The 21,325-nt window shown below is 39.2% G+C and overlaps 1 protein-coding gene across 1 annotated transcript in view; it reads right to left on the minus strand.

The window, feature by feature from the left end:
• The window catches only part of DACH2 (dachshund family transcription factor 2), a 452,839-nt gene that overhangs the window by 273,404 nt on the left and 158,110 nt on the right, over nucleotides 1-21,325 (minus strand). Inside the window, exon 2 of the mRNA XM_006761453.1 lies at nucleotides 12,968-13,099. Coding sequence (XP_006761516.1) covers nucleotides 12,968-13,082 — 115 coding nt within the window. The 5' untranslated portion in view covers nucleotides 13,083-13,099. The remainder of the gene's footprint in view (nucleotides 1-12,967; nucleotides 13,100-21,325) is intronic.

Here is a 21,325-nt window from a genome sequence, read left to right on the forward strand (position 1 = left end):
TCATTCCTTCTTTGGCGACTCCATCCACACCTTTGGGGACCCCGGGAGCTGCTGGGGTTGGACCCCAGCATCCACTGTCATACTCAGGGCAGGGCCAATGGGGAGGTTATGGCTCTACCCCATTACACACAGAGCAGGGCCTGTGGGGGATGTGGGGTTGTTGGGGCGCCGCACCCTGTCACACACAGAGCCGCAGGGCGATCAGGGGCTTGGGGAGCTCCCCTTTGTCAGGCACAGAGCAGGGCTGATCAGGGGGTTGGAGAGCCTTCCCGGTCATGAACAGAGCAGGGCAGATAGGGAGGTTGTGGCCCCGCCCCTTGTCACACACAGAGCCACAGGGCGATCAGGGGGTTTGAGCACTGCCCCCGTCACTCTGATTCCGGTGCTGGGAGGTCTCTCGGCTCTGCTCATCCCCATGCTGGGAGGCATATTATCCTTTTACTATATAGGATAGAGGCCTGGTGCATGGGTGGGGCTGGCTGGTTTGCCCTGAAGGGTGTCCTGGATCGGGGTGGGGGTCCCCACTGGGGTGCCTTGCCAGTCTCGGTGAGGGGCTGAGGGCTGTTTTTAGGCTGGCAGGTGACTGAAGCTCCCAACTCCTCCTTTTTTTCTTTTTCTTTTTTTATTCTGGGCTGGTTTAGCTCTGGCTCCAGCTCTGACTGCAAGCTCAGGGGCCGGCAAGGCAGGCGGGGAACATTGGAGTCCTCCATCACTGAAGCAAGCAAGCCTCATGTTAGTTTCAAGCTGCCTGGCTGCTGACCGCCATCTTGGCTGGCAGTTAATTTGCATATTGCCCTGATTAGCCAATGGGAAGGGTAGCAGTTGTACGCTAATTACCATGTTTCTCTTTTATTAGATAGGATATAAACACTCTGTGACTACTCTACTTGTTTTTTTTTAAGGAATAAAAATGTGCAATAGCTGATCTCATACCCTCTAGGAAAATGTTAAATTTCTGCATATTTTCTTATTGAATTTAAATATGGACAAAATGATGTTTCACTCCATATATAAATAAAGTCTATCTTAAACAAAGTCTAGAACTTCCACAATTAAGTAAAAATAGTCAAGAGGATAATGAAAGATTGAAAGAAAAAGTTATTAGAAATGTTCATAGAAAATAAAATATGATTCTTTTTAAAATGGCAAGATAAATATATTCAGACCAACACAAAATTTTAATTCAATATTTGATATGTTATTTTAAGCTGCCCTACTTTGACTTCTGGGGATTTAGCAACTAATAACAATGATGAAATTGAATAACAATCCTGCCACAATATGACATTTAAAATAGAGCATGCTTCTTCTAAAATTAAAGAAAAAAACTCTTCTTTGAGTTTTCTGGTTATATAGCTCATTGTGAAATGGCTTATAACAGTCCAAAAAAAATTCTCTAAGGTAAAATGGTCACATGGCCACGAATTAACAGAATAAAGAAATATCCATTTCTTTTTATAATTTTCCTTTTAGAAACAAATGTTGCCCTTAAGGGAAAAAAAAGTAAAATTCACTCAGATTAATTTGTGACCTGGGATCAAAGTCATTGAGTTTATACTTAATGATGATGACAAATCCTAAATTCTTTTTCATCATTTGGAATATCTGTGAGGCTTGCATACTTTTAAGGTTTCATTAATTGAATCCAGTTTCAGAATTCCAACCATTTCTTTCCCATACCACCCTTAATTTTGGGGAAAGAATAGGATATCAATAAAAAAAATCTATCAGAGATATAGTCATAATAGTAATGCCGACATTAGTTTCTGAGGCCTAGTTAAGTCTAACTTGAAGTCTGATATCTACCTTGTAACCAGAACCTTGGACAGGCCAAATTAAGGACAGTCTCACTATCAACTGCATCTCTATCTTTAAGCTTATTCATTGAGACTCAGTAATAAGAAAATAAATTTCATTATGTACCTTAGATTATAGTGGAAAATCAGTGCAAATATCAGAGGCATAATTTTATAGTAGAAAGATTAGTGCCAGCTCTTTTGTTACCTATCTGTGTGACCACAAATAAGAAAATTTCTCACCTTCCAAGCATCATCTGTAGTATGAAGGGTTCTACTTAATTATTTTAAGTTGCTTAGACATCTAAATTTTAATTTTAGAAATACTTGCCAGCATGATTGTAAACAACAGAAGCTTTACAGTTAGTTAACCAAAGAATGCAATTAAGCTTTTGTAGTTATCAAACATAATATTTCTTCAAGCCAAATTCTCAACTCTTACCCAAATTTCAAGACATAGGCTGAAGGCTCTGAGAACCACTATTTGAAAATAACTGCCCTGGAAAATCAATTGTACAGTCTCTTTAACACATCATTCAATGCCATCCATATTTTCACCTTCACATTCTTCAAAGACTAGTTCCAATGTCACATCCTACACTTGAAATTCCTTCCTGGTTTTCTTATTCCAAAGAAATTCCCTCTTTCTCTATATTCTCACAGTACCTAGTTCCTCTCATTGCTTTTTATCACATTCCACGTAGGAGTATAATAATTTACATATTGATTGATTTTTAAGAAATTTCTTCTCTTACATCATAAGCATTTGAAAGCAAGTAATTTTTGTCTTTTTTCCCCATAGTGCTAACATATTGACTTTCCCACTGTTGGAAGAGTGTACAGTGTGGATACAAATTCAATTTAGTTGAGAATCATATTCAAGAATTACTCTAATCCCTTATGGAGTAACTTATTAATGATGACTAGCCACACTGCTGATTTCATTCACATACTGGAAGTTTACAGAATCTCTATTATTTGCTACTCACTTCAACTCTACCATAGGAATTCTGTGTAAACAAAGCTGAAAATAACTACATTAGATCATAATATAATGCTCAGCCTCTAGATCACCACACAAATTATATGAAACATTCAATATATTTTCCACATATGATACCTCATAACCCACTTGATAGAATATTATTACTGTATTCACTGATTTTCCTTTGGCTGATTGAATGTAACATGTATCTTGTAAATAGAACCTGAGTGATTCCCCAATAACAAGCTTTCCTTTGGTTAGAATGTCTGATTTACCATTTCTACTTGAACCATAAACATTCAGGAAGACCATGCCCATAAACATTAATCAGACCATAAACATTGTTAACTGACATCTCCCTTGTCAATACCCACATGCTTTTTTTTCTCTCTCTCTTCTTGGAAGGCACTAAGATAAATCAAAAGATTAAAGCCATGAACAATAAAAAAAAGAGAGAAATCAATCAGTCTTTAATTTCAAACAAGGCCATAAACAATTCAAATTTTGAAGTAGGATACCCAAAGGGGATCAAAGACATGCCAGTCCCTGGGTTATTAAAAATATATATTTAAAATTATTGATATGAATCTCTATTTGCAAGTGATCACTTGAGGAACTGTAGCTTAATTTCCAGTAAGCAGATAATCCATTTATCCAGACTTGCCCCCACATTTATTGAAGTATAATTGACAAATAAAAATTGTACATACTTAAGGTATAAATTTAATTATTTAATACTAGAGGCCTGATACACAAAATTCATGCACAGGAGGGGGGGTGTCCCTCAGCCCAGCCTGCACCCTCTCCAATCTGGGACCCCTCGGGGGATGTCCGACTGCTGGTCTAGGACCAATCCCAGGGATCCGGCCTAAACTAGCAGTCGTACATCACTCTCACAATCCGGGACTGCTGGCTCTCAACCACTCGCCTGCCTGCCTGTCTGATTGCCCCTAACCACTCCTGCCTGACAGCTTGATCACCCCCTAACCACTCCCCTGCCAGCATACTTAAGGTATAAATTTAATTATTTAATACTAGAGGCCTGATACACAAAATTCATGCACAGGAGGGGGGGTGTCCCTCAGCCCAGCCTGCACCCTCTCCAATCTGGGACCCCTCGGGGGATGTCCGACTGCTGGTCTAGGCCCAATCCCAGGGATCCGGCCTAAACTAGCAGTCGGACATCACTCTCACAATCCGGGACTCTCCTCCCCTGCTGGCCATTTTGTGACCACATGGGGGCAGCCATCTAGTGTCAGGGTGTGATGGTCAATTTGCATATTACCTCTTAATTATATAGGATAAGTATATTTTGTGAAATAATCACAATATCAAGTGAATTAACATATCCATCACCTCACATAGTTAGCATTTTTTTATTTTTTGTGTTGAGAACACTTTAAATATTCAATACAGTGCTGTCAACTGTAATCATATTATCACACATTAAATTTCCCACACTTACTCATTTTGTATAACTGAAACTTTTTACACCTTGACCAACATCTCCCCATTTTCCCCACCCTCTAGCCCCTGGCAAGCACCATTCTACTCTCTGCTTTTTTATACCAAAGTGGTGGTTCTATTTTTAATATTTGGAAGAACCTCCATAATGTTTGAACAACTTACATTACTGCCAATAATGTACAAGGGTTCCCTCCTCTCCACATCCATGCCAATGTAAATATATTTGATTGATTTTTTACAGAGAGGAAGGGAGAGGGATAGAGAGTTAGAAACATCGATGAGAGAGAAACATCGATCAGCTGCCTCCTGCACACCTCCTATTGGGGATGTGCCCACAACCAAGGTACATGCCCTTGACCGGAATCGAACCTGGGACCCTTGAGTCTGTAGACCGACGCTCTATCCACTGAGCCAAACTGGTCAGGGCATGTCTTTCTTATAATAGCAATTCTAACAGGTGTCAGGTGATATCTCATGGCTTTAATTTGCATTTCCATAATGATTAGTGTAGTAGAGCACCATTTTAAATAACTGTTGGTTATTTGTATGTCTTAATTTGCGAAGTGGCTATTTAGGCCCATTGCCAATTAAAAAAAACAAAAACTTTTTTTTTTTAATCTTCACCCAAGGATATTTTTCCATTGATTTTTAGAGAGAGTGGGGGTAAGGAGAAAGAGACAGAGAGAGAGAAAATTGATGTGAGACACATAGAATGGTTGCCTCCCACATGCTACCAGGGCTGGGGATTGAGGCTGCAGCTGCAGTATGTGCCCTTGACCAGAATCTAACCCAGACCAGTTTCTGGGCTAATGCTAATGCTAATGCTCTATCCACTGAACAAAACCAGCTAGGGTGGTTGGTAAACTGCGGCTGGTGAGCCACATGAGGCTTTTTGGCCCCTTGAGTGTGGCTCTTCCTAAGCCTTAGGAGTACCCTAATTGAGTTAATAACAATGTACCCACCTATATAGTTTAAGTTTAAAAAATTTGGCTCTCAAAAGAAATTTCAATCATTATACTGTTGATATTTGGCTCAGTTTGCCAACCACTGGTAGGGTTTTAAAAATCTTTTATTTCTTTCTTTTACATAATTGCTCTGGTAAGAACCCTGAGTAGTATGTTGAACAGATGCAGAGGAGGGTGGGGGTTTGGGGAGAGATCAACCAAAGGACTTGTATGCAGGCAGATAAGCATAGCCAATGGACACAGACACTAGGGGATGAGGGCATGAGCGGTGGGGTGGGGAGACAAAGGGGGAGTAAGGATACATATGTAATACCTTAATCAATAAAGAATAATTTAAATAAAGGAGTGGGCATCCTTGCTTTGTACCAGAAGGTAGATGGAAAGCTTTGTTTTCCCTGCATGGATTATGATGTTGGCTATGGGCTTTTCATATATGGCCCTTATGTTGTGAGTTACATTTCTTTTCTACCTAATTTGTTCAGACAATTAATTATAAATGGATGTTTATTTATTTAATTTTATGTTTCAATTGCATTTTACATTCAATATTATTTTGTAATAGTTTCAGGTGTATAGCATAGTGATTAGACAATCATATATCTTACTTGGGGTGTCTGCCTTCTGAGATCTTTCCCCCAAGTCCCCAGTCCTGGCTTCTGCTCTCACAGCTCCAGCCCACTTTACCCTCCCTCTGTCAGAGCACAGGGTGGGTGGCTCCACAGGGAATTTTGTGAGTTGGCCTTTTAAGATGGTGCCTGAATTTTCAGCTGTTACTCTCTGGCAAACAACACCCCACTGCTTTTCACAGCCAAATGTTATGTGGGTACCCTCCTTGGTTTTGGTGCTCTCTGTTGGGGGGTCCAGCTTGGGGATTAGATCCCAGAGTTCTCAGTGGCAACCGCCCTCGCCCCCCAGCTGAGATATCTCTCTTGGACTTTAACTGCTGTCTGTGGTCTGACTGGTAATGGAAATGGAAACCTTTTGGTGCATGGGACAATGCTCAGCCAACTGAGCCACACCAGCCACTCAGTGCATTTTCATTGGTGACTTTAATTTACTTATACTTAAAGGAACTAATGGTAAGTAAAGATATATTGTTGCTATTTTGTGAATTGTTTTCTATTTTGAAGTTAATTTGCCCCTCTTTCCTTCTCTTGCTGTCTTCCTTTTTTATTGGTTTATTTTGGTACAAATTTGCTTTCCTTCTTCTTTTGTGTATCTATCATAGTTTTTTACTTTTTGTTTAATTCAAGACTTATACAAAACATATACTTTAAACCTTAATTTTAAGTTTATAACTTAACTTCTATTGCATACAAAAACGACACTTTTACTCTCCCCTACTCATTTTGTATGACTATTCAGAGTTTTCTTCTTTTCATACTTAGTATCAATTAATTAATAATCTTTTATCTCAACTTTTATATTAGGGTTGTTTAAAAGTAATTTATGCACAATGTTGCATTGCATTAATCTGTATTTGTCTATATATTTACATTTGCCAATGAGATTTATGCATGCATCTGTTTGCTTCTGCCAATTCTTTAAATATATTGTTCCAGTCTCCCCTGTTCTGCAAATCTACTGCTGAGAAATCTGCTTATAGTCATATGATGGCTTCTTCATATGTAATAAAGCACTTTTATCTTGTTGCTTTCAAATTTCTCTCTGTAATTGACTTGACAATTTGATGATACAGTCATGTGCCACATAATGATATATCAGTCAATTATGGACTGCATATGCATATGACTATGGTCCCATAATTTATAAAAGAGCTGAAAAACTATCATCCAGTGACATCATAACCTTCGTAATGCCATAGGAAAATGCACCATAATACGGTACTATCTCAGCCTTCACATTCACTCATCACACACTTACTGACTCATCTAAAGCATCGCATCTTCTAGTCCCGCAAGCTTCACTCATGGTAAGTACCCTAAACGGGTGTACCATTTTTACTTTTTAAACTGTATTTTTGCTGTACATTTTCTATGTTTAGATATGTTCTGATACACAAATAAGTATCACTGTATAACAACTGTCTACAGTATTCTGTAAAGTAACATGCTGCACAGGTATGTAACCTAGGTACAATAGGCTGTAGCATATAGCCTAGGTGTAGTAGGCTACACTATCTAGGTTAGCACTCTAAGTTATTTGCACAATGAAAAAATCACCTAAAGATGCAAATCTCAAAACCTAGCTCTGTATTTAAACAATATATTACTGTAATGTTTCTGAGTATGGTCTTATTTGGGTTGATTCTATTTGGACATTTTTGAACTTTATTAATGTGGATGTCAATTTTCCTCCCTAGATTTGGGAAACTTTCAACCATTATTTATTTAAATGAGCTTTTTTTTCTCCCTTTCTCTCTCTTTTCTCCTTTTGGGTTTCCCAAAATGCATAATTGTTTCTTTGTGGATATCCTATATATCTTCAAGTGTTCTTTCTACTTTTCCATTTTTTCTCCTCTTTCTTCTCTGACTGGAATATTTCAAATGACCTATATTCAAGTTCATAGATTATTCTTTCTGATTAAATGAGTTGTTATTGAAGCTCTGTGCTTTTCATTTTTGTCACTATATACTTCAGCTCTAAAATTTATGCTTGGTTCTTTTTTATGATTTATATCTTTTTGTGAAATTTCTCATTTTTTTCATGTACTATTTTGTGGGAAACTGCTTATTGTCTTCACTAGCAGAGAGGTGTAGACAGAGAACCCGGAAGGCTGGTGATCCTTCAAGCCCTTGCAAAGGTCAGGGCTGTGCACCCATTGTTAATCCAGACAATTGTAGCTGAAGCAACTTCCCCATTTATTATTATGTAAATGTTTGCTGATGGGATAGTCTGCCTGTTACTGGAAATTGCCTGCCTAAGGACTATGGGTATATACCAAACCAATAGAAGGTTGCCTGGTGTGGCCAGTGGAAGTCTTTCCTCTTGAGTTGGACTTACCCGTCTGGCCCCCCAATATTTCCAAATTATCTCTTGTCTCTTCTCTTTCATTTGTATGCGGCTCCTCTTCCAGATCCTGAACCCTGAACCACGTGGGACGTGGAGGGAAACATTTACCACACTATTTTCCTGATGTGATTGAATTATTTGTGTTCTCTTGTAGTTTTCTGAGTTTCCTTAAAACAATTATTTGAATTCTTTGTCAGGAAATTTATAGACTTCCATTTATTTGGGGTCAATTATAGTGTTCATTTGGTGGTAATATTTTTCTTAACTTGTCATGTCCCATGTAGCCTTGCATTATTGTCTGCACATTTGAAGTAGCGGGCAGCTATCTCGTCCTTTATTGACTTACATTAGTAGGGAAATATCTCCACGTGTGGGTAGATATAAGTACATTGGCTAGTGGGGTGCAGTGGCTCTGGTTCTATCTATTACAGTGGAAGTCCCATATCTGGGGGCTGGGAAAGAAACAGCATTGTTGTCTTTGTACGAATCCATAAGCTGAAGTAACCATTGGCAAAGACTCTGAGGACATTTAACAGGCAAGAATCTAGGTATCCATGGAGGCCATGAAAGCTGCTGGAGTCCTCAGTGGCAAAAGCTGCTAAGATCTACTTGCTCTCTTCTTCATTCACAACATATAGTTATAGCTTAGAGAATTCCTCTTGGTAACAGGACCGGGTTTACAGGTGTGGTCATGGCAGCAGTGTTCATTTATAAACTATAAAAACCTCAAAGACTTCTTCATCTATTTATTATTAGTACTAGTAGCCTGGTGCACGAAATTTGTGCACATTAAAAGGGAATTAATTGCCCTAACCAGTTTGGCTCAGTGGATAAAGCATTGGCATGCAGACTCAAGGGTCCCAGGTTCGATTCCGGGCAAGGGTATGTACCTTGGTTGCAGGCACATCCCCAGTGGGGAGTGTGCAGGAGGAAGCTGATCAATGATTCTCTCATCATTGATTTTCTCTCTCTCCTTCCTCTCTGAAATCAATAAACTATTTTTAAAAATTTTGTTTTATATTTAATATGAAATGGGGCTACATTTTAATCTTTATGTGGGTGGAATCTGCCTACAAAGACCTTATAATTGTCTGATTTTAAGATCTCAGGCCTCTCCCAACGCCTCAGAATGACAGCAGCCAGTAGGGTCAATGGGGGAAAGGGGATCTATGTAACACTGTCACCAATCAGTTATTGGGAAAAAGATGGCAGGGCAATCCGAGCAGAGGGTCTGAGACCCTGCGGAGGAGGTGGCTGTCAGGCCGAGCTGAGGGTGCAGATGGGTCCTTAGCGGCAGGGCTGGGTGTCACAGGCCCTGGGAGAGCAGGCAGGAAGGAACTCACAAATCAGAAACGTCTTCTCCTGCAGGTCGAGAACATGTGCATCGGGAAATCTATTCCTGCATGGCCCTCCGCCTGGCCCCTCCACCATCCCATTTCCACACCCCACTCATCCCGTGTCTGAGCGATGGCTTTCATTTCCGAGTACCGCGCTCGAAGGCTCTGGTGAGCCCTGGAATCTTGCAAACATGTGGAGTCTGAGTGGCTGGGGACCCTGACAGCCAGAAAGACACACTCAGAGGCCCTGCCTTCTGACACTGTGACTGTGGCCTCTCCCAACGCCTCAGAAATGTGACACCAACCAGTAGGGTCATATTGTTTTTATTATCCTGTTAAACCTGAGCTTCTCACTGCTTCATCCTCCAGAAATTGTTTCTTTGTAATGGGGTGGGGCCACAACATTAGTAACAAAGAAACAAAATTAAAACTTTATTGTTGGGAGCCGCTACAGTGTTTTGGAAAGGTTCAAGCCTTGGACTGCAGAGAGGGCACAGTCCTCTCATTGCCATGTGCAAGTCCCAGCTTGGAGGGTAGGGCCCTCCCAGCACAATTATAGCCAACAGGTGTAGTTGTAAGCTTGAACCTATGGTCCAAACGTGTGGCCCCATGTGCCTGAGTGATGTGGGCTTGATAGAGTTCAGGTGCATGTAGTTGAGTAGGATTGAAACCCAGGAGAATGTTGTAAACATCTTGGTCATGCCCTTCCTTTGCCTTGTAGCTTCTGCTATCAAATAAAGGCATGGCTATGGGTGTGGTCGCTGTCTCTCAGAGAAGCAGTGTCCCACCAAGACTCTGCTTTCATGCTCTTGTCTGTCTTTTCTAAGCCTTTCAGCTGTCCCCACTCAGGTTCACCCCTGGCAGTGCTCTGAAGGCGGGTTAGTGCCTCAAACCCTGCCCTTACAGGAAACAGCTTTGGGGAGGAGGGTGCAGCAGTTGCCAAGACAACCCCTGCAGGACTAATTTCCTTCCACTTGGTCGCAGCGGTTCTGGATAGATGTGATGAACACCACCCATGGTTTTTACATAAGTAGATATTGTTATCATCATTATTTTATATCTGCTTACCTTCATTACATCAAGACAAGGATAAACTATTTTTTGCATGATCACAGTTACTACTCTAATTCCATTTCTATAACATCAAGTATAACATTATACACATATGGAAACCTAATACTTTCTTTTATCACAGTGATGGATATTTGGGGTTAAGCTAGATTATATGTAGCTAAGAAAATTAAATATTTGCTATGTTGGAAATTAGGTCACCAGTATAGATCTCAAAATATTTAATACTGTCTTATTATAAAGTTACAACATTAAAATCTGTACAAAGTCTTTTTCAGAAACTGGTATATCTGAGAAAATAATGACATAGTTACTTCTTAAGCTCCCACTAATATTTATTGTTACAAAAATATTTTTTTAAATATATTTTATTGATTTTTTACAGAGAGGAAGGGAGAGAGATAGAGAGTTAGAAACATCGATGAGAGAGAGACATCGATCAGTTGCCTCCTGCACATCTCCTACTGGGGATGTGCCCGCAACCCAGGTACATGCCCTTGACTGGAATCGAACCTGGGGCCTTTCAGTCCACAGGCCGACGCTCTATCCACTGAGCCAAACCAGTTTTGGCTACAAAAATATTTTTATTTACAAGACAATTCCTGTCAACTGTTGGTTACTTCCAAGGCACCAAGATTTGAACCTAGTATGAGTTAAGAGATGTTAAGTCGAGGAAACTGATCATCAGTTCATCACAGTATCTTCATCTTTTATTCAAGAGGGTTGATAAAATTAAAACTGTATTACAAAACAGCGCTGAAGAGAAGGAAGAATGTGGAAAGGGCAAATACTTTGCACTTAACCAGACATGGGATTTAAACAGCTCTGCTAATTACTAACTTTGTGTCTCTGTTTCCTGATTTGCAGAATGGGATTATTGAAAACGCTTTCCCCACGTGGGAATATGGTAAGAATTAAGTGAGTTAACACAGGAGGTAGAAGATGAATAAGTTCTCAATACCTAATGCATGGTATTATGATTGTAGTTAACAATACCTTTATTATATACTTAAAAGTGATTAAGAGACTATATCTTAAATGTTCAAAAAAAGAAACAATGATGTGAAATTGTGAAGATGTTGGATAACGCTATGGTGGTAATAATATTGTATATTGCAATATATAAGTGTATCAAATCAACACATTGTGCACCTTAAACTTATACAGTGTTATATGTCAATAATATCTACATTTTAAAAATTAAACTAAGGGAAAAAAACATGGGAGATACTTAGTAAATAGTAACTGGTAATTTCTTTCTATTATTATGTTTTGCTTAATGTTAATTTTAACTATGTCTTGCTTCTAGTTATATGAATCCACAAAAGTATGCATTTTTCCATTATTACCTACTGTGAGTACTGATTAAAGACTAATTCTCATAAATCACCATGAGCTTTTCAATTTTAGATGAGGAGGATGAAGAGAGCTACACTGCATTAAATTCAGAGTAAGTTTATCATACTGATTTAATTCAAGAATTTCCCCCTTTGCTTTTTCCTCCAAGATAAGGACCACAATACTTGAACATCTAGGAGCCTAAAGGAAAAGAGAAGAGGCTGCTACCAATCTGCCTATCACATTATATTGAATTCACCTGAAGTGTTAGATTGGAAACCCATGGCCCCTCAGACCATCTTTCGCCGCCCTTTATTACTCCCCACTAAAATTAGATGGTATTTATTTATTTATTTATTTGTTTATTTATTTAGACATTCATAAATGTTTAGAGTTATAATCCCACCTAATTCCAAAAGAGATGTGAGGGGTGGACTTATGATCAAAGGTAAGGAATAATTATCACAGGTAAAAGAGAGAAAACTAGTAAAAAGGAAGGGGATATTTCAATCCACAGGCATCTTTCTCTCCCTTCCATCTTTTTTCCTTGCGGACTCTTTGTTCTTCCTCTTTTCTTTAGCCACTGCTGACAATACCACAAGTCTGCCAGCACCTTCACTTAGCTAAGGAGGTGGTACTCCAACTAAAGAGACTGCAGCCTGCCCAAGGTGGATTCTCAGAATTACCATTCAGTGGTAAATTATTTAGAGAAAATTGAAGTAAAAAGCTTGATATGAAGCTGAAGGAGACAGCCTTTAGCAGGCAAAAGATGAAACAGCTAGCAAGATAAAAATTAGTATTTAATTCCTCTTCAACAAAACAATGGACATAATTCAGTGTTTCCTCAAATAGATTCTGACCTGTAATGGTTTTCTAGTTTCAATGTACAAGTTAGAGGTAGGATTAAGTATACTTCTTTAGTAACTGCTTAAAATTGAAGTATACGTATTATTGTCCTGCTCCCCTCAGCCCTCTTCTCTCCCATCACAGAATAAATCAACGAGTCACCTGCCTTAGATTTCTGAAGACCCTTACCTGTATTACAATTAAGATCATCAGGCTCTGATTCCGTTCCATTTTGGCTTCCATTTCCCTGAAGAGTGTTCACAGCTATAAGCTTCATTTTCTGTAGCTTCATTGCCTCAGCCATGGCTGCAGCAGTTATACCTAAAACCAGAATTATCCCTTTTAAAATTAGGACAACTTAATGTAATTGAAAGCTTTATGTTTCTTTATCAGGCTTATGCTACACAGCATAAGCAAAAGTAAGTCCACCTCTAATTTATAAATAATATTCATTAACAAAGTGAATTTCAATTCCCATAAATTACTTCATCTTGCAATGGACTATTTGAAAATCTAAAAACGCATTGATATGGTTGGATCCCCAATTCAAAACACAGAAAAACACAAAGAGAGTAATATGAAGATTCTTTTAGAAATTCCAAAACTCTTACTAATGTGTTCTGGTGTCTGTTAAGATTTCTAGAGAGTATTTTTTTTTAAGATAGAAATCACCTTATACTAAATTTCAACTAAAAAAATATTATCAGAGGAAGCACACTGAAATGTTAGAAGGAACCACTTTCTAATGAATATACTGCTGGTGCCCATGAATGAAAGGTGGGGGGGGGGGTAGAAAAAAAGATTTCAAGTAGTCTTTCTCCCAGTTTACCCTCCTTATCCTTGAAGGATAGAATAGAATATAAACATATCATGCCACATATGAAAGTTTGCCAGCCCCTGTAGTATAAAGCAATTACATTGTTTTGTATTAATATAAGTAAACTAGAGGCCCAGTGCACAGATTCATGCACTGTTGGGAGTCTCTTGGCCTGGCCTATGGATTGCAAGAGGGCACAGGCCAGGCCACGGAACCCCACTGGTGCACCATTGGGGCAGGGGAGGAACCGTGGAAGGGCTCCAGAGCATGGCCAGCCCATCTCACCCAGTCCCAGTCAGCCGGACCCCAGCAGCAAGCTAACCTAGTGGTCAGAGCGTTTGGCCCCTGGTGTCAGTGTGTGTCATAGCAACTGGTCAAACAGTCGAATGAATGGTCAGACACTTTGCATATTAAGCTTTTATTGTATAGGATTATTTTTAACTCTATATAATGGTATGAAGAGGTAGGAATAAAAAATCCAAAGAGAAAACATGAGTGCTGAAGTTTGAAATTTTATCTCCTAGGAAGTTTACATTAGGCTAAAAATATCTAAGGCAACAGTTTCTAAAAATAGAATCAATATTTCAGCAATGCTCTCCAAAAAGTCTAATAAATTAAACTTAATTATTTATAGATAGTATTGAAATGCTATAAGCTAAAAAATAATTTTCCGGTAGATTTAAAACAGTATTTTAGAAGATATGCATTAGTTGTTGAAAAAAAAAAAGCACAACTGCTATTATTAGAGGAATTTGATTCTAAGAGGTAGAATGAATCCTTATCAACAGTGTAAGGGGAAGTGAGTAAGTGAGTACACCCTAGAACACTTGATTGTGTATGTTTGAGAGAATAACTAAGGTTCTATTTTGCCACTCTGTACTCTTTACAATGCAAGGAAACTCAAAATGAAGCAAACTTTAACCACATTAGCTTGTCTATGAATCATGGAAAAGAAAGATCTGAAAGAAAATTATTTTAATCTCTGAATTGATTATATACATTTGGATATTTTCTAGATTGTCCCAGAGATTTTATAACCATATTTAGCTTTACTGAATTCAGAGCCTCCAAATCAGCAGTTCTCAACCTGTGGGTCGCGACCCCTTTGGGAGTCAAACAACCCTTTCACAGGGGTTGCCTAAGACCATCAGAAAACACATATATAATTACATATTGTTTTTGTGATTAATCACTATGCTTTAATTAAGTTCAATTTGTAACAATGAAATTGGGGGTCACCACAACATGAGGAACTGTATTAAAGGGTCGGGGCATTAGGAAGGTTGAGAACCACTGCTCCGAATGGACAGAAAATATGATGGTAAGGATTTAAACACAGGGACCCTACCTAGGACAGCCACAGCTGAGTGCCTCATAACCCAAAATTAATCAAGAAAAGTTTCCCCGAATTTACATCAGTTCCTCTGACTAGCAATCCAGGACTGAATCTTGACTGTGATAATTATGAAATTACTAGTTGTTTCATGACTGGTAATGTAAATAGTGGATTTTTATGAGCAAAATATGGATTCTGACTTTATGAAAAATAAATCAACAAAATACTTTATAGACAAGATATTCCAAGTAAAACGTGTATCTCATACAATGACACTAAGAAAGTGAATGAGGAAGGGCCCTCTAAAAATGTTTTAATTTATTGAAAAGATTATGTTTCAATATCTGTGCATTCTTTCAAGCAATTGCTATCTGCTTCCTTTTGAAGAAAAACTCAATGAAAAAATTCAGAAAATAATTTTAAGATGGTAAAAAATAATAGTATTTAGGAGCCATCAAAGATATTTAGGAGCCATTGGTTCAATATCCTCATTTTGAAGATGAAAAAAAATCTCACAGTAACCTGTCATAGGTCAGTTATTTTGGGAAAGATATGAAACAAAACCCAAGTTTCCTCATGGAAGCTTGATGTATTAAAGTACTGAAGTAATTTAAACATGAGTTAATGAAAATGTCTAAAGGGCACTGGCTGCTGTGGCTCATTGGTTGGAGCATCAGCCTGTGCACAGAAGGATCTTGATTTTGAGTCCTGGTCAAGGGCACATGCCTGGGTTGTGATTCACTCCCTGTCCCCTGGTTGAGACGCATGCGGGAAGCAAACGGTCAATGTGTCTTTCTCACATTGTTGTTTCTCTCTCTCTCTCTCTCTCTCTCTCTCTCTCTCTCTCTCTCCCTCCCTCCCTCCCTCCCTCCCTCCATCCCTTCCACTCTCTCTGAAAAGCAATGGAAAGGATATCCTCTGGTGAGGATTAACAAGAAAAATATCTAAAGGGATATGATTCTCTTATCAAACACAGTCTTATATTTTTAATTATTTTTTCTATAGCTTCTTGCATTTGATTCAAAGTTTAGAGATTTAACCTCTAACTCATATTTTGTATTGCCTTATGGTCCATATTGTAGTGACTTTAAACTTAGGAAATTTTAAATCTTATTTGTTCAGTCTTCATTACAACACCAGAATATCTATGCCTTTAGGTAAAACCATAATCAAGCAAATGGAAAGCAGTAGAAAAGATGTTTGATTTGTTTGACCTTTCATTAGCAATTTATCCTTTTAGTCAACTATTTGGTTAAATTCTTAATGTCACAATGCTCCTCAGTGTAACACTGATGGATTTAAAACAATAAATCATCTCCTAGCACCACATTCCCAAAATGCAGCCCTGGAAGGGCATGCAGAAAAGAGCATTCTGAGGAGGAAAAATAGTGGCTGAATAGGCAGACATGACGTACACCTCGTCCTGGGGCCAGACTGGAAATACAACTAAATCAGAGAACATCCACCCAGAATTAACAAATTAGACACAGCTGAGGAGACAATTTACAAGGAAGGGCAGAGGATGCCTGGAGACTGGTAGGAATGTGGATGTGGATTTGAGAGGAGCAGCTGGCAAGCAGGCAGAGAGGGTGAGAAGGAACTTGCATTGCACCAAAGACAAGTCCTTTGGCGACAGGCATAACATCCAACTGTGAAAAAAAAGTCACAGGGATGCTGGCTTCTGGGGAATCTGGACCCAAGACCACAGCCACGAAAAGCTGCACTGCAAAAGGTGGCTCTAGCAGCACAATGCGTGAAAGGTGGAGAGGAACCTGCAGTTTCGTGGTTGTTTTGTCTTTGCTTTTATTCTCTAAATCCATAACACAGGACTTTTTTACTTACAAACACTCACATGAGGCTTTGGGACAGGGAGGTACAGACTTGAAGTGTCTGAGGAGAGGCTGGGGAGGAAAGCAAGGCAGGGAGACATGGTCAGGAATCCTGCATTGGGCCATTCTTAGGCTTCCAAACCTAAGCAGCCATTTCTCCCCAGAAGAGCCAGCCCCTCCCAATAGTCTCAAGGCAGATAATACAGCCTGCCACACCCTGAAGTTTGAGCTCTACAGAGGAAATAAAGGCAGAGTCCACACTTATGGTTCTGAATAGTCACAAGGGGCCCTCAGTGACTTCATAGGAAGAGGGGTCATCCATGCTGCTATTCTGGGAACCAGACTGATAAAAACTGCAGGTTGCCAGCCAACACCATTGGTCTCCATACAAGGATCTCTGACCAACCATGGCAAGAGTAATATTTTGGGCCATTCTCAGAGGAGTCATTCTGGATCAGGAAAAAAAATACCCATCTTATTCCCTGAAAGCAAAACAGCATCTCCCCATCTAAAGCCACGTCAGAAACAAATGCTTGAGTGATTAAGATTGAAAGACGGCAGACAAGCAAAGAGGGCACTTTTCTCTGGTGGTCACTTTTATTGGGGTTATAGGTATCTTGTGTACGTTTGTGTTCTGTTCCTTCTGTGTTGTGTCTTGTCATGTTGTATTTACTTCTGTTTGGTCAGCAGCTCCACAATGGTTGGCACAATGTGGGACAGAGTGAGCCACATAATCAGACACACTGATAATATACTCCATCCATGAACAGGACAATAACATTCAAGACCCAACTACATAAATAGAACCCAAGTATCTCATGTAGGTGGCCTCTCTAGAACACCCAGTACAGAAGACCTGAGAGGATCTGCCACTGGGACCCACAAAACATCTACTACATAAGACCAATTTAAAAAATCTTTGTGGCATAGCAGTGTGATGTAATATATAGAAACAATTACAAAGGAACAACAAAATGGGGAGACAAAGAAACATTCCCCAAATTAAAGAAAAAAGAGGAATCACCATAAAAGGAACTAAGTAAAATGGAGGTAAGCAATGTATCAGATAAATAATTCACAGTAATGATTATAGGGATGCTCAAACATCTGGATGAGAAATTTACCAGCATGTATTAAAATCAAGAAGAAATGAATAATAACTTAGCTGCAATAAAGTACATAATGAAAGGTTTCAACAACAGACTAGAAGAAGCTGAGGACAGAATCAGTAAGATAGAAGACAAGGTAGGGGAAAAAACACCAGAGCAGAGCAGCAACTGGAATAAAAAAAATTAAAAAGCAGGAGAAGAGTCTAAGGGAGCTCTGGAACAACATGAAATGAAACAACATCTGCATAATAGGGATCAAATAAGGACAGGATGCTGAGCAAGAAATAGAAAACATGTTTGAAGAAACAATAACAGAAAACTTCCCTGACTTTGGGAAGAAAAAGTCACACAAGTGCAAGAATCACAGAGAGTCCCAAATAAGATGAACCCAAAAAGACAGACACCAAGACACATCATAAACAAATTTGCACATGTAAATGATAAAGTAAGAATCCTAAAGGTTGCCAGAGAGAGACAGAAATTTGCCTACAAGTGATCTTACATTAGCTTATCAACTGATTTCTCAACAGAAACATATAAGGCCAGAAAGGAATGGAATTAAGTATACAAAGTGATGCAAAGCAAGTGACTGAATCAAAGAATACTCTGTCAGCAATGCTATCATTCAAAACTTGAAGGGGAAATCAGGAGTTTCACAGACAAATAAAGGCTAAAAGCGTTTATTACCACCAAGCCAGCAATATAAGAAATGCTAAAGGGACTGTTGTAAAAAGAAGAAATAGAAAAGGAAGAAGGAACACAGGCATAAAGAAAAAAATAGCAACAAGTACCTATCAATAACAACCTTAAAAGTAAATGGAATAAATGCTACAATCAAAAGACATAGGGTAGATCCAGGTCTAGGTGGCAGCAGGCAGGACAGCAGTGATGGAGAGAGTGTGAGTGAGTGAGGGAGCAAAAGGGTTGTGTGGGGATGTGAGCGAGTGTGTGTGTGTGACTGTGTGTGTGTGTGTGTGTGTGTGTGTGTGAGGGACAGTCAGGAGTCTCTGGGGCTGGCAGAGCAGCTTCTACTAGACAGGTCACTGCTACTGCAGCAAGCACTCCAGGGGTCACCGGCTCAGCACAGAAACCACACCATTTTAAAGGGGAGAGCTGCTGTGACTAGGACCCCAGCCTTACCACCACCCAGACTGGCCTCAGACACCATACCAGACTCTACAGCCACTACAGCCTAAAACCTGATACCTCATCTGCAGACCCACAGACACCAGGACTTGAATCTCCCCAGAGTGGGCTCGCATCCCACCAAACCACTGCTTTAGCTATAGGCCCTGCATTACCCAGTGCCTGGGCTATCCAGTGAGTATCCAAGTGCATGACCCTCTGGCCAATCCCTCCGCTTCAGCCACAAATCCCATGTGACCTGGCACTTGGGCCCTCCAGTGACTTTCAGAGTGTGCTACCCTCCCACCAAGCCCACTGATTCAGCCACAGGCCCTACGCAACCCAGCATCTGGGCCCTGTGATGAGTTTTAGAGTGTGTGACCCTCCTCCTAAGCCCTCTCCTTCAGACACAGGCCTTATGCAACCCAGCACCTGGGCCATTGGTGAGAGCAAAAATGGGGAGACAAAAAACAACCCTCAAAGGAAAGAAAAGGAGGCATCATCACAAAAAGAATTAAGTGAAATGGAGGCTGCAATATGCCAGAAAAAGAATTCAGAGTAAGGGTCTTACAGTTCCTAAAACAGCTGGATGAGAAAATCAACAACTTATGTAAGAATCAAGAGGAAATTAAGAATGATATAACTACCAACAAAACACAATGGAAGGTATCAACAGTAGACTAGAAGAAACAGAGGACCAAATTAGCAAGTTAGAAGAAAGGGTAGAAAAACACAACCAATCTGAACAGCAATTGGAGAAAAAAAATTAGAAAGCACGAAGAGAACTTAAGGGAGGCTTGGAACAAAGTAACATCTGTATTATAGGGGTTCCAGAAGGACAAGGAGTAGAACATGGGTTAGGAAACCTAATTGAAGAAATAATGACAGAAAATTTCCCTGATCAGGGGAATAAAAAATTCATACAAGAAGAGAGAGTCCCAAACAAGATGAATCCAAAAAGACCTGCACCAAGACATGTCATAATTACAATGGCAAACATTAACAACAAAGAGTGAATCTTAAAGGCTGCAAGAGAGAGACAGAGAGTTACCTACAAGGGATCCCCATTACATTATCAAATCATTTCTCAACAGAAATACATAAGGCCAGAAGGGAATGGAATGAAGTATACAAAGTGATTCAAAGCAATGGGCTGAGTCCAAGAATATTGCATCCAGCAAGGCCATCATTCATAATTGAAGGGGAAATCAGGAGCTTTTCAGACAAAAACACAGGCATAAAGAATAAAAATGGCAACAAGCAAGTACCTATCAATAATAACTTTAAATGTAAATGGATTAAATGCTTCAATCAAAAGACAAAAAGTGGCTGAATGGATAAGAAAACATGACCCACGTATATGCTGTCTACAAGAGACCCACCTCAGAACAAGGGACTCATACAGACTTATAGTGAATGGGTGGATAAACAAATTTTCAGGCAAATGGAAATTAAAAAAAAAAGCTGGGGTAGCAATACTTATATCTGACTAAACACCTCAAAGTGAAGGCCATAATAAGAGATAAAGAAGGCCAGGTTGAAATCCTACAGGGATCAATACAACAAGAGGTTATAACTCTGGTAAACATATATGCACCAAATGCAGGAACATCTAAATATATGAATAAACTTCTGGAGGATATCAAAGGAGAGATCAACAGCAATACAACTATAGTATGGAAATTTAATGCCCCACTGACATCACTGGATAAATCTTCTAGACAAAAAAAATCAACAGGGAAACAGCAGTACTAAATGATACTTTAGAACAGATGGAACTATTGACATCGTCAGAACAGTCCAACCCACAGCTATAGAATATATATTCTGCTCAAGTGCTCATGGGGCATTTTCAAAGATAGACCACATGTTAGGACACAAGCTAAGTCTCTACAAATTCAAGAGGATTGAAATCACATCAAGCATTTTCTCAGACCACAATGGCATGAAATTAGAAGTCAGCTACAATAAAAACACTCAAAAACAATTAAATACACAGAGATTAAACAGCATTACAAAAAAAATAAATAAATGAGTTACCAAATAGATCAAAGAAGAAATAAAAAACCCAAGACTCACCAGGAAACAAAAAAAGAGGATATAATAAAATCAGAAATGAAAGAGGATATAACAATTAACCCCAAGGAAATACAAAGGATTGTAACAAAATACTATGAACTACTTTATTCCAACAAATGCGACAACCTGGATGAAATGGCCATATTCATAGAAAAATGCAACATTCTAATACTTTGTCAGGAAGAATCAAAAAACCTGAATAGGCTGGTAACTATTGATGAAATTGGAGCAGTAATAGAAAAATTCCCAGCA

This window comes from Myotis davidii, unplaced genomic scaffold (genome assembly GCF_000327345.1).
Source record: "Myotis davidii unplaced genomic scaffold, ASM32734v1 scaffold258, whole genome shotgun sequence".
Classification (NCBI taxonomy): domain Eukaryota; kingdom Metazoa; phylum Chordata; class Mammalia; order Chiroptera; family Vespertilionidae; genus Myotis; species Myotis davidii.